A 13340-nucleotide genomic window follows, 5' to 3' on the forward strand; every position below is an offset into this window, starting at 1 on the left:
TGGGCCCCATAAAAACACTGTGGTTTCCATTTTAATTGCAAATAATAAAGTGGTTATTGAAAGTGTGTGTTAAGCATAAACTTACATTGGTGATGACAGCTTTCCCTTTTTCTGACAAATGCCTCTCCACGTACCCCGAAGACAGCAGGTCACTGGAACAGAGAGGAAAGAAAAGAGAGAATTATAGTTAGAAAAGTATTTCAGTATGCTTGTATTTTATAGGATGATTGTATTCCATCTATGCAGCACAGAAAGCTTCAGAGCATGAGACCAGCTAATTCTGACCAGCGAACTGGGACAAGGCTATTTCCTGCACACAAATCCACACAAACACAGTTATAGAAATTTAGCCTTCTCACAAGTGTCTGGTGTGTGTGTGTGTCTATCAGAGCAATGAAGGACAAGTGAAGGTCAATACGCAGTGAAAAAAACAAGCAACACAGGCAGAATAGGAAGGAAGCAGGAAATAAATTGAGAGAGTAAGGAAGAAAAACAGAGGCATAAATAAGAGCAAATCAGTCTGTGTGTGCTTTCTCAGCAGAGCTGGACCCAAGAATCCCAATGGAGACACACACTGCAGGAACAATCTGAGACAGAGATGTATGAGGTGGTGTTGTGCTCACACTCACACACACACAGAGAGAGAGAGAGAGAGCAATGCGGCATGATGTGGATGTATCCCTTGAGCCACTTTCCAAATATAATACAGTTTAATGTTTTAGCCTCTTACCTCACAAAAAGGTGATGGATACACACATGTACAGGCAGGGACACATTCCCTTACTCATAAACACAAATAAGTACAGTGGAGACCAAGATTCAGAGACTACGTTGACTTTTGGATCCAACTGTATATTCTGTACATTAAACAGAGCCAGCAGGTGAACAAACAAATAAACAAACACATAGGTTTGCACAGACATTCTTATTACTTCCACCAAGGAAGTTGTGTTTGTCTGGTCATATAGGCAACGTTACACAAAGCCTAATGGACAGATCACCATGAAACTTGGTAGAAGGTTGTGGTATCGGTCAGGGAAAAAATGTTTAGTAGATCGAGGGATTTTTCTTTACCATTAAAGACTGGGTGTTTCTTTTAGGAGTTTCTAAAGAAATATTACAGAGATCTTGATGAAAAATTCCAGGCATATTTAGGTGATATTTGAGTGCACACAATTTTGCGTGGCTTGATTGATTTTAAGGTAAATTCTAGTTAGGATTTTGCATTGACTTTCATTCATTGTAGAAACCCTGACCAAAACATAATCTCCAACATTAACCATCATCAACCGATATTCAACGCTACTTAAACTAATCAAGAATCATCTCACCCTTAGCCTTAACCAACAGTTCTAAAAGGACATTTTGCTGCATTAGGACCAGGCTTTGGTCCCTGGGGTTTATTGTGGAAAAGGTCCTTAAGAGGCAACAAAAGCGCGCACACAGGAGCTAACCTTGCACCAGAAGAGAGCGGTATAAAAATTCAACAGAACAATTAGCATGCTTGCTGAATCATCTCATCTAACTCATGAATAAAGCAAATAGGGGTATTTTACAACTACTACTTTCAATGTTTGTATTATTTAGTCAACCTTTTACAGAGAAAAAACATTTCCATTTTTTATTCAAAAGTCTATTTTGTCATGGACCAACATAAGGCATTGATAGTTCTATATCCACTTTTTCAACAACAGTGTAACCTTTGAGAAAAGAAGCGGCTGCTGTGTTTAAAGCTTAGAAAATTCAGATTCTGTCATAATAAGACAAATGATAAATGATTCTGTTCTCGATGCAGATACATCATACAAGTAGCAGCTTCTCTCAGGAGGGAAAAGTTTTTCTAACATGATAAAACGTACATAATACAAGCCCCTGACATCAACACACACACACACACGCACGCACGCACACACGCACACGCACGCACACACAAGGCAAAGAGGATGCTCTCCAAGATGACTAATAGGCAGTTTGCTATGGCCATAAAAAACATGCAGGGAGACAGGGAGAGTAGAGAGAGGGAGTGAGATGAAAGAGGGAGGGAATGGCCATCAAGGGGGGAATATAGAAGCAGAAGAGAAGAGGTAGTGAAAGTTAAAGAGAGGGAGGAACAAGGTGCGAATACAGATCTCAGGCCCTGAGCAAACACTTTCCATCATGCACTGCAATGAACCTTCCCTTGAAAATGCCTCCTCCTGGTGACGTCGAAACAACATGCAACCCCCATCCAACACACTTGACACCTCACGCTCAAAACAGCCCTGTGCAAATGAAACCCTCCATGACTCTTGAGACACAAGCAACGATTCATTGACATTTCTGCATCAAACGAAAATGCCATCAAGACGTTCATGGGCTCCTTTAATGAAGACGTCCAATGTGTGTGTATGAGTCCCTGGGTCACAGGCGGGCACTGTTAGCCTTTGTTCTGCAGGGATGTGTGTTTAAAAGATTCAGAGCTTGTGATCTTTATCCGGCTCCATGCTGAGCCCAGAGGAGGGGGGGGGGGGGTTGGCAAGCGAAGAGCATACTGAGGCAGCATGGCAGACACACGGGCTTCTAATGGAGGACGCCGATAACAGATTTCAGCTTTAATTGTTACAGGATTTAAATAATTTATTTGACAGACAAAGACGCAAACTCAGCCTCGACCCCAACCCCCACACACAGGGAGATCACTCCTCCAATGCATCTTGTACTCTCTCTCTTACTGTTAACATGAGTGTAAATGCATAACTGAGAGCAACTTCTTTGTAGCTTCACTCTAATATGCAAACAAACATAAAAAAAAGTACTAGATAAACACAGTCTTATACTTCGCTGTTTGCCTGGATTTCTCCCTGTGGATGTAGATGCTGCAAACTTTCAGCATAACTCATGATCAGAGTCAGAGATGTTTGTCTAATAAAGCTCATTAAAAAATCGGAGGCCTTGATGCTCAAGAATTAAATAAATTATCACAACTTAACGTAACAGATTAGTGGCGTCACACATATTTCGGTGGCATCTGGCACCTCTGTGCAGACCAGATGTGTGGCTGAAACAGAGAACAGGCAATTTTCCGTCTCGTTTTCTACGTCTGTTTCTCATTCTCTCAGCTCATTACCTTTTTAAATACTCATGCTTATCCTTCGCTGTGCTGGAGTGTTCGAGGCCTCCGTCACTGCAGCAACATCTGTAAGAAAGCCAGCGTCCAGCTGCCAAATCAACCCTGGAGGAGATTTCGGAGGTGGATCGACAGACGCTCCACTTTCAGCCTACATTTCCGAGGCAAGCATCGCCCTTTAAAAGCAATCACATCCCTCACTCGCTTTTACCTCACTATAATGTCAGCCAACCCACACACAAAGGAAAACCAAGACCACTGATACTTTTTTTAGTTGAGAAAATGCACTGAAAAGCCTGTTTCATCTTAATTAAGTAGATCTTCAGGAAATAAAAAGTGACTGAAAGCCAGCGAGTGCACCGAGTGCGTCTGGTTGTCACTGACATCCAACTTCAGCCTTTCTGATGCTCTGGGCTGAGACATCTGCTGTGGCAACCCAGTTCCATCTCCTGAGGTGAAGCATCAACACACAAACATCAACTAAGTTTCCACAAAGTCAAAAATTCCTCTCACGATCTGTGTCGCCAAGCACTGAGATGAAAAAGAGCACAAAAAAGATTGGCAGGGATAGAATGTGTGTTTGTGTGTGTGCGGATTGGCACAAGTGTTGGCATAGCTGGCTTTTCATTGCTTTCACACAGGCTTTCCAAAGACTCCTCTTAATACACCCAACATCTCAAAACACACAAAAATAAGCAAAGTCTCACAGAAATTTAATTTTAAAATCAGAATCTATTGTGTCCATACATTCATACATATCTGACACAAAGGCAGCACTGCTGTCATCAAATGCACTTCTGCTCCATATATGGATTTGCCATTTAACCCAGTAATAAAAGGGCACTGCAACACAAAGGACTGAGCATGTGCTGTGTCAGGCTTCCGTAATGAGGATGGGGGAGTGCTGAGTGAAGGGCAGAGCTACGGAGAGGAGAAAGGATAAGTGCACCAGAGAAGCATGAGGGGGATGCAGCAAGATGGAAAGGTGGAAAAAGGGAGTAGAGATGTGAAAATTATTAAAGGAGAGAAGACAAGAGAAGAGAGGAAGGGGAGGAGGTCTCTCTTTGGGAAAAGCTGCAGCTGCTCTCACCTGCCCACCACCCCCATCTTTAGTCCTCCCTCCCTCTGAGGCCTCATTAAAGGTCTCCAGGCTATAATTCATTCACTCTCCAATCACTTATCAGACATGCAATTCCACCGGCACGCTCACTGGGATATCTGCTCTTATTGCACCGGGAATACTGACGCTCACAAACAAGAAATATTGATGCCAACCGAGGGGAAAAAAATCTAACAGAACGCTCATAGTCCTGTTGTGTGCAGCCATTGGTCCATTCTTCAGTTGGGTATATGGCACGCAACATACAGGCCTAACAGAGTTGACTCCTGAATTATGCAGCATATGGGGATGTTATGGGCACTGAAGAGAACAAGCAGATCTGTATCTGTGACAACACATGGGCTGCTAGTGAACTCCACAGCATGTAAACAGGGTTAATGGAGACAGAAAGACAGACCTTTGGGAACCCTGTTTGCTGATCCATATTTTTATACCCTTACCATTGTACTTATTATGTGCTTGTTGTGCGGTGGATAATTTAGTTAAACAGTTAATCTCTGGAAAATAAACCATACTTTTTATTGATTTTTACTGAGCATGACAGAGGAAAAAAGAATAATCTATGAGAGACAACAGAGGCATTAGTATTTTTTCCTGCTGAGAGAACAAGAGTCTTCCTCCTGTCCCTGTCTTCAGTGAAAACCAGCTCCTTCGTCACTCTTTGTCTCCACTAATCCTCCACACTAAGTGAGACAGTTCAACAAAGGACAGGGTGAATAGAGGGGTAACACTAAAGCAATATAATGAGATGGGCAGAAAGAGAACGAATGATGGATCAGAGAAGGGGAGGCTGGTAATTCAGTGCTTGATACCCTGTAAAGTCTATAATCACCCTTAAAGGGCAGGTTCACATTGTTGTTAGCTGGACCAGACTGAAACATCTCAAGAACAATCTGATGAATTGTCATTATATGTATTAAATACCATTAATATTTACGTTCAAGTTTCCTTAAGAATAAATTCTACTGACTTTTTCAATAGCGCCACCATGAGATTCACATATGTGTTTTTCAGTGAAATATCACAACTATTGGATGTATTACTGTGATAATTTTTTAACGCCAAGTGCCCACATAGTTTAAATAGCAAAAGCATGTTTGCCCGTTTGAGAGCCCATTGGCATGTCGGTCTTGAAATGAAGTATAGTCTTGACACATTCCTAAAGAAACCTGGTCAGAATTCAGTGACACAGGCTTTTAAGGTTATTTTAAGGGTGCACGATGATCTACTCATGCACAAAGGTTTCCTCTGCAGAGAAGCGCTGTTACTCTTACTAACTGGCAAATCTGCCATTATGCAAAAGTGTAAGTGCTTTTAAAAGGGAGACGGTTCTCTGATGTGTTAAATGCATCACCCAAACATACCTATGATTAATTAAGAGAAGATGTGCAACCACTCTGGACCATGAAGCTGGTGCAGAGACCTTTCTTTTCACTGTTAACTGCACTTGTACCATGCACTTTAGAACATGGACTTAATTGGATCATTGTAATAGAGCCATTCAAAAGAACATTTACTCAAACATTGAAACAATTTTTAGTCACTGTTATTATTCATCTAGTCCAACACAGCTTATAGGTATATACTGTAGGTATAGTAGAGGGAAAACACAAAATTTGCTGGGATTTTGGTACAATAAAGATCACAACTTTGGAAGAAAAAGAAAGAAACTCAGAGTGATGAAATCTTGAATCAGCTTTGTCTGGACCACAACTCCAGATACATTTGCTCTGTGGATTTCCCCCCTTAACTCACACTGGAACAGCAGCCACCCTTTAACAGCCAACAGAACAGAAGGAATTATTACAGGAACCAAATACTGCTTTGGTGTAGGGCAAGTGAGTTTAAACACAGACTGGAATCTTAACCCAACACTGTAAACATGTCCACATACACATATTTACACACTAGTACTGTTAATGTCTGTGCTGCTATTTGCTCTTCTTATTTAATCCAGCTCACTGCCGCAAAAATGATCTGTATCCACCTCTCTGACACACACCACAAACTCTGAAAAACTGTATTCACATGCTAGCAAACACTATACAGAATATACAGAGTGCTGTCTGTGACTCTGAGCCACTTAGCAAACACTATCTGTACGTTTGTGAGCACTACATTAGCTCAAATACACACAAATACTGTATGTGTGTGTGTGTGTGTGTGTGTGTGTGTGTGTGTGTGAGTGATCAGACAACACAGATCAGAGAAAACCCCTGAGAGGAGATGCAGATAGAGAAAGGAGAAAAGAGAGGAGAGGAGTTGAGAGGAGAGGAGAGGATACTTATTTCAAGTACATACCTCCCTCAAGCATGCACACACACTAATACACACACACACACACTCCACTATATATCTTCCTATCTCCAACATTTATTCAACCCACACAGCAAGACTCAAGGATGCATGAAGGACATCCACATCTCTCCCTCTGTCCTCTTCTCTCTCCACTTCCTTAAACATGTCTTTCTCTGTGTCTTTCTTTCCTTCCCTCTTTCTCTGTCTCTCTCACACACACACAAACTGCACTCTGTGTTTTTCTCATTAAGTCTGCAGTAAATCAGATCACGCCTCTCTGCAATAAATTACAGAGCAGGGCAGAGAAGGAGAGACAGAGATGGAGGTGGAAAAGCAGGAGAAGAGTGGAGTTGGATTGTAGCGACGTCAGGATGCAGCGAGCGAGACACGAGCAGATAATAAATTATCTCGGAATGGGACATGAGAGAGTTAAATCATACACATGTGGCGATGTAAGGCTACATGTACATGTAAGAACAAGCATAAATACAGGCGCACACACACACAGGGATGCACACCGATAACAGCAGAGCATCAGCAGAGCATCAGACACCTACACACATTTTAGGAATCAGATGGTAAATGTCACCAAGTCCACTCAAAGTCACACAAAGTCATGAAGCCGACGTGAGCTGGATGACATTCTTATTAATTTCTTTGTACATGAACCAGAGATGACGTCTAGAGTTCCAGAAGTAAAATAGTAATTCATTTTTACTATGACGTTGTTAGATAACTGGCATTTAGGGCAGATGCAGGATTAGATGGGCCAGAAATTCCCATGAGCAAGCAACAGTTTTAGAAAATATCTCGCCCTATGGGACATTCTTTTCTTTTTTAAGCTAAACTAAAAGGTGGGTGTACAAACACTTTGCTTTTCACATATGAAGAACACAGCAGGAGGTTGTATCAAATTTCACAACATGAGGCAGGACATGACTGTTTTTTTTTTAACTTCAAGTATGATTTTCTATCAAGTTGCCCTGTAGATTTATAAACACTAGTGGTGCTTTTGAGAAAAAAAACCTGTTTAGTTTATATTGTGGATATGCAGAGGACATTTAAATTATGGATGTCTTCTTTGTATTTGTTCTTGTTGTATAAACCACAGCGATGCAAGCCCCACACTGAATATTGTTTCAGCAGAAAATGAAGATAAATTCTATCTTGTATTTTATTCTATCTCTGACGAGCAGGCGACACAACACACAGTCCTGCTGCAGTTTTCACACCACTCTGCTGATCGACACCAGGCAGCAGTAACTCACAAAGAAATTAAGAGATGTGCCAACAAAGGAAATGAGGAACCATCAAGCGTGAATGTAACAATCAACAAATTCAAATATTTTTCAAAAATCAGCTTTGCAAAGTTCTTTGAGAAAAGAGAAGGATTCTGGTGAATAACAATGAACCACAGCTTATATTGGAAGAAACCTCTACACACAACCAGTCTTTGACAATACACATACATTTTTTCTGGCAGTTGCTAAAGGGTTATGGCAAAGTCACTTCAAAAATAAATATATGAAAATAAAAAAAGAAACAGAGATAATGACTTTGGTCTTCTTTGTTTGTCCAATTCTTGTCATCTCCCTCCTCCTAAGTATTGATCCTCCTGTTTTCCATCTGAGCGTCATTTCCTTCAATCCATTCTTGTTACCTCTAATTAAGACAACACTTCACATGTTTCTGCTGCAGCTGGGGCCCAACGAGACGACACACAAAGACTCAGCAGCAGATTTTCAGGGTTCACATCATATTAACAAATGCAAAGGTGGGAGCACACACAGACACGCACACACACACAGACTCACACACGACCATGCACAGACGCACCATCACATACATGCACATTCATCAAACTACTGAACCATGGAATGTTTGGTTAGCGTCATTCCTAAAATAGGCAGTTGGACGGAGTCCATGGATATATTAGTGTTCTATCCAATCCAGCCCCCACCCCACTCACACCATCGTCCCAAGTGCACACACATCCTCCCTTCAGAAAGATGAATAATGCATTTAGCAGTGCAAGTAATCGACCCTAGGCATTAGCATAAACAATATGTCTGCATGCAGGGAAAGCTGACACAACACAGTAGTAGCCATAATAATAACACAGTGAGCTTCTGTCAGTGTCAACATCGGACATGAGGAGAGGGAGAAGCCCTCTCCTCTTTATGCTGCAGCAGCAGATTATTTCGTAACACTGGAGAGGTTATGAAACTCTCTCGTCCCAGTTGAACCTGCCCACCTGTTTTTCTCTCTGTCTGCGCTCAAACGTTGTCGTGAACACGCAACCTGCACACTGTGAGTTCAAACACACATAGAAGTGTCCACTCTGCTCCGTCTGTCTCACACAGCACAGCCAGGCTGCTGTCTGAGAGCTCATTATCATTTGTTATCATTAACTATTGAAATTTGTTAAATATAAATTTGAATACACATAAAATTCATGTTTCTAATGAATGGGTTGAAAATATAATGAATATAGTAACAGAGGTACAAGACTGTTGTAATAGCACAATAAGGTACGACTCAAATTAATTGACTGTGTGAAATGACTAATAAATGTGTGATTGTAAAATTGCAACTTAGTGCTGATGTTTTTCTGTTTTGTGTAAATAAAATGTCAGGAAGTGGAAACGGATCACAAACCAATGTAATAAAATGTGTTAAAAAATCTTATCACTAATAATTATCATTAAAATTAACATTTAAAACCATTTTTTGACTATTAATAATAAAAAAATATTAATGTCCAATGAATTCCATTACTTTGGATAATAAATTATATAATAATAGTTATGTGATATTGATTGTTTTGCCCCACACTTTATTTAGTTATGTTATTACTGCTACAACAACAGACTTCCTAACCGGACTTGTCAACTTTTCTGTGCATGTATACATGAATGCGTTCTACAACGTGCATGTACAGCGGCTGAATGTTTCCCTTTAACTGTACGATGGACAAGGCACAGAAACCATAACACACATATGTGTACACTCCTTTAATCTTACAGGACCATCTATTATTCAGCAAAAGCAGGTGGGAGGGGCGGGGTAAAGGGGGAGTAGGGACAGGGCTGAATGGAGAGTGGGTGTGGAGGGGAGTGGGGACAACCGAGGGTGGGGTAGTGTGTATATACGAGTGTGTGTGTGTGATAGGGTTCAGGATGATTTAAAAAAACAGTCAACCCCCAACCTAGTGCACATTTGCAGCTCACTCTGGTCCCATGAATGGTAAATTGTAGGCGGCTGCTGAGATGGAGGAGTAAGACGAAGACAAAGACAGGGAGGGGGAATAAAGACCCCATGACCCCCCAACCCCCTCCTGACTTCCTCCCTATAGACGGTCACACTTCAGATGGTTGGCTTGTGTCAATACTCCATATCACTCATGAAAGATCCAAGGAGTGAAGCACACACATTAACATTCACTTTCACACACACACACACTCATTTTGGTCAGTTTCCTATCTAAATAAAATGTGCGAGTTCTGTGAGAGAATAGCAGACTGCCAAGGGTATCCAGGAAAAGCTAAATCAAATTACTAACAACACTGCCTATTGTGCAGTGCATGTTGGGATAGACAGCAACCATGGCCCTGAACAACATACTCTGACGTGAAAGAATGGATAGATGGAGAGATTTTCACATGGCTATGTTGATTTTGCATGTTAGCATGTTGGCCAATTTAAAAACATAGAGGCAGATCCAAGTTAGTCCTGTAACCATGAATGTACATGTATAATGGTAATCAGTCCAGCAGTTATTTTACTAGAAACCAAAAAGAAGAAACTCATGGCGGCTCTGGATGAAAATCGAATATCACCAAAGTCATTCTGATTCATCCTCTGGGAGAACATGAATGTCGGTAAATATTGTTTAAATATTTAAGTCTAGTAGATCAGAGTGTTTAACCAATCATCACATGTATTGCCATCCTCTGAGCAAGGTAGCTAACATGGGTAACTAGGGACCATCTTACAATAGAATCCGCTGTGATGCCTGTCAACATGTTCCAACAAATGTGTTTTGTAATAGTAATAACTACTTAATACACATGAGCACTCTGTGCTCATGGCACTGACCACACACATCTTAAAACACGTTTGCTGGTGGCAACAATTAAACACACAAATAATGCTCAGCAGCTGAGTCACTCATTGATCAAAATGAGAGAACAATGTTGGCCCTTTCAACTCAAATATCTCCCACTCCTGCGCCCACACACTCCTCAACTGGGTTTATGCTGTCTGGCATGAAAGCTATCTGTAAACAAAATTGGTACGGCTGTCGAGCGAGGGACAGAGGAGTGTTGTAGAGGACGGTGAAGGGGAGTCAGGGGTGTTCACATTCAGACACACAGGGAAACAAGAGATCTGCTCCCAATGAAATTTAGGGGTAGGAATGCAGTGCAAACAACCACAGTCACAACAATACCATTAACCAAACACAGGACTCCAAAAAATATTTATTAAAGATTGGTCTGATGATTACTTGTTCGGTTTTGGCTATTAAATGCAAAACAATGGCAAAAATGCCCATCACAGGGAACCCTGGTGGACTGGTGGTTAAAGCACTTCCCACAAAACTGCAACGTTCCAGCTGAGAGACCTTTGCAGCCCGTCATACCACTATCTCTCTCCCCACATTTCCCGTCTCTCTAAACTAACTGTCAAATAAAGTCGAAAGATCAAAATAAAATCTTCAGTTTCCACAGTAATGTCATAAATTCGTTTTTTGTTTTTCCAAACAAACAGTCAAAAAAACAAAGATTTTAAATTCATAACATGCAACTTCAGTCACTGGGGATCTCTTAATAAAGACAATAACAAAAGACTTTGTTTGATGATATTAATAAACGGCCAAATGGGGACAGAGTTCTCAAAGCCACTGCAGGCCTCAAGAAAATCTGACAAATGTCCCTTCTGACGAGCTGGCTTTTATACACAAAGCCAGGAACACACAGCGGTCCACAGTCACGTATACATCGAGCCATGATCACGCATCCTGCAACCGGCTGCAGTTATAGCAGAGACAGACAAAGCTACAAGTAAAGCAGATGACACATTAAAAGGAAACCAAAGGAAACGTCTCTTTGCCTTGACTTAAATTGGGGGATTTCTCTGGTTTGAACTGGAACAGCAGATTCTTAGGCCTTTTGCTTAATAATGACTTTTAATCATTAAATTAACTAATTGCTTCATATTTACGAAATAAAATGATGGCAACTTCAAAAGCTTCAGTTGAAAGATCATCATCAAGACAAATAAAAGCAGAAAGTCCTCATAACTGTGAAGCCGGGAATAGAGATTGCTCTGATATTTTTGTTTTAAATGATTTGATTGTATTGGTTGAATGATCAGATTATTGAAGACAACAGATAAAAGCCACAGTGCAATGCTCTACTGCACTGATCCCAGTCTCTCATTCTAATTCAGAGCCACATGTCAAACTGTTGCCCAGAGCTGCCTGGTTGGAGGCCAGTTCACTCTGTTGGGATGAAAACTCTCACATTGGTGTTTCCTTTCTCCTCATATTCTAATGGACTTTCTCACATACGTCCAGTAAAGAAATCAGTGAGAAGGGCACAGAAAGCACACTAGGGCAAACAGATGAATGATGACTGGAAACCAATAAACCAAGTGCTGAATAGAGAGTGTGTGTGTGCATGCGGAAAACCTTGTGCATACATGTACTGTATGTGTGCATGTGTGTGTGTGTGTCCACTTGCAGTTGTTTAAATCCATGACTGACCAATGAATCATGTGGTGAGCTGTGGTATTTACAGTAACATTCTCCAAATCTAGAAATTCCATCGTTTAAACCAAGTAACTTTCAATGTGTCGAGCAGGTAGCAGGAGGAAGAGGAGAAGGAGGAGGAAACAAAAAGAAAACGGAGTCAGAGTGAAAGAAAAAAGAAGGAGAGAGAGTTGCTTGCTTTCCATCATCAGTGCTGTGACCAATATCAGCGCCTGACAGCGCAGAGCTCCAGCCTTTCCCATAAATCCCTTCCCATTCTCTAAATCACACACACAATAACTGACCTGCTGCAAACATACAAGCACACACACGTGTGAATACATTCACTGCACATTCAATCACACAATGACACATTTCAGCACAAACTTATTTATGTCCTATATAAGAGTGCATTCCCCAAAACAGGAAAAACCATCCCCAGAGAGGTGCGCTCAGTATGTGCTTTGAGATTTACACTTAACAAGTATAAAAAAATGTTGTTCAGGCCCATATGAGTCCATGCTGGGGGGGTGAGCCATCTTCTATCCATAAAACAATATGACCGTTGTCAGTTTAGCTATAGCATGTTAAAAAACAAATAACTCCCATAAGGCATCAAACCACAGACAGAGAACCAGATACCAAACACAAAGACATTAACCAACCAGCTAAACAGACATATTTAATAATGTAATACTCACTGATTCAGCTCCACATCCAAGATGAATTCTCTCCCGAAAGCCTCAACTTGAAAGCTTGCTTGGGCCACATGGTTCACCTAAAGAGATGGAGGGGGCAGGTTATTTACGATTAACTACCAGCAGTCATTATCATATTCATGGATCAATTCTCATCTGCATGACTGGATGACTGCTTTCGTCTTTTTCAACATCAATCAGCAGTACGAAAAGAAGGTTTTCATTAAGTCATCAAGCTCCGTCCACTTTGTCAGAATATTAATTTCTACCAACGGTCTGATGGTAACGCGTCAGCTACAACAGAAATACACTTTACTGGCTCCCACACTTATTCACATAAGCAAACTTGCATATGGACAACACAGA

The 13340-nt window shown here is 41.0% G+C and overlaps 1 protein-coding gene across 4 annotated transcripts in view; it reads right to left on the reverse strand.

The window, feature by feature from the left end:
- adam22 (ADAM metallopeptidase domain 22) overlaps window positions 1-13340 on the reverse strand; it is a 49479-nt gene that overhangs the window by 32673 nt on the left and 3466 nt on the right. For all 4 annotated transcript variants that reach the window (XM_069536668.1, XM_069536667.1, XM_069536666.1 and 1 more), the window contains exons 3-4: window positions 12978-13054; window positions 86-152 (exon numbers count right to left, since the gene is read on the reverse strand). In XM_069536668.1, the coding sequence (XP_069392769.1) occupies window positions 86-152; window positions 12978-13054 (144 nt within the window). The remainder of the gene's footprint in view (window positions 1-85; window positions 153-12977; window positions 13055-13340) is intronic.

The sequence above is a fragment of the Paralichthys olivaceus genome, chromosome 13, assembly GCF_024713975.1.
Source record: "Paralichthys olivaceus isolate ysfri-2021 chromosome 13, ASM2471397v2, whole genome shotgun sequence".
Taxonomy (NCBI): Eukaryota; Metazoa; Chordata; class Actinopteri; order Pleuronectiformes; family Paralichthyidae; genus Paralichthys; species Paralichthys olivaceus.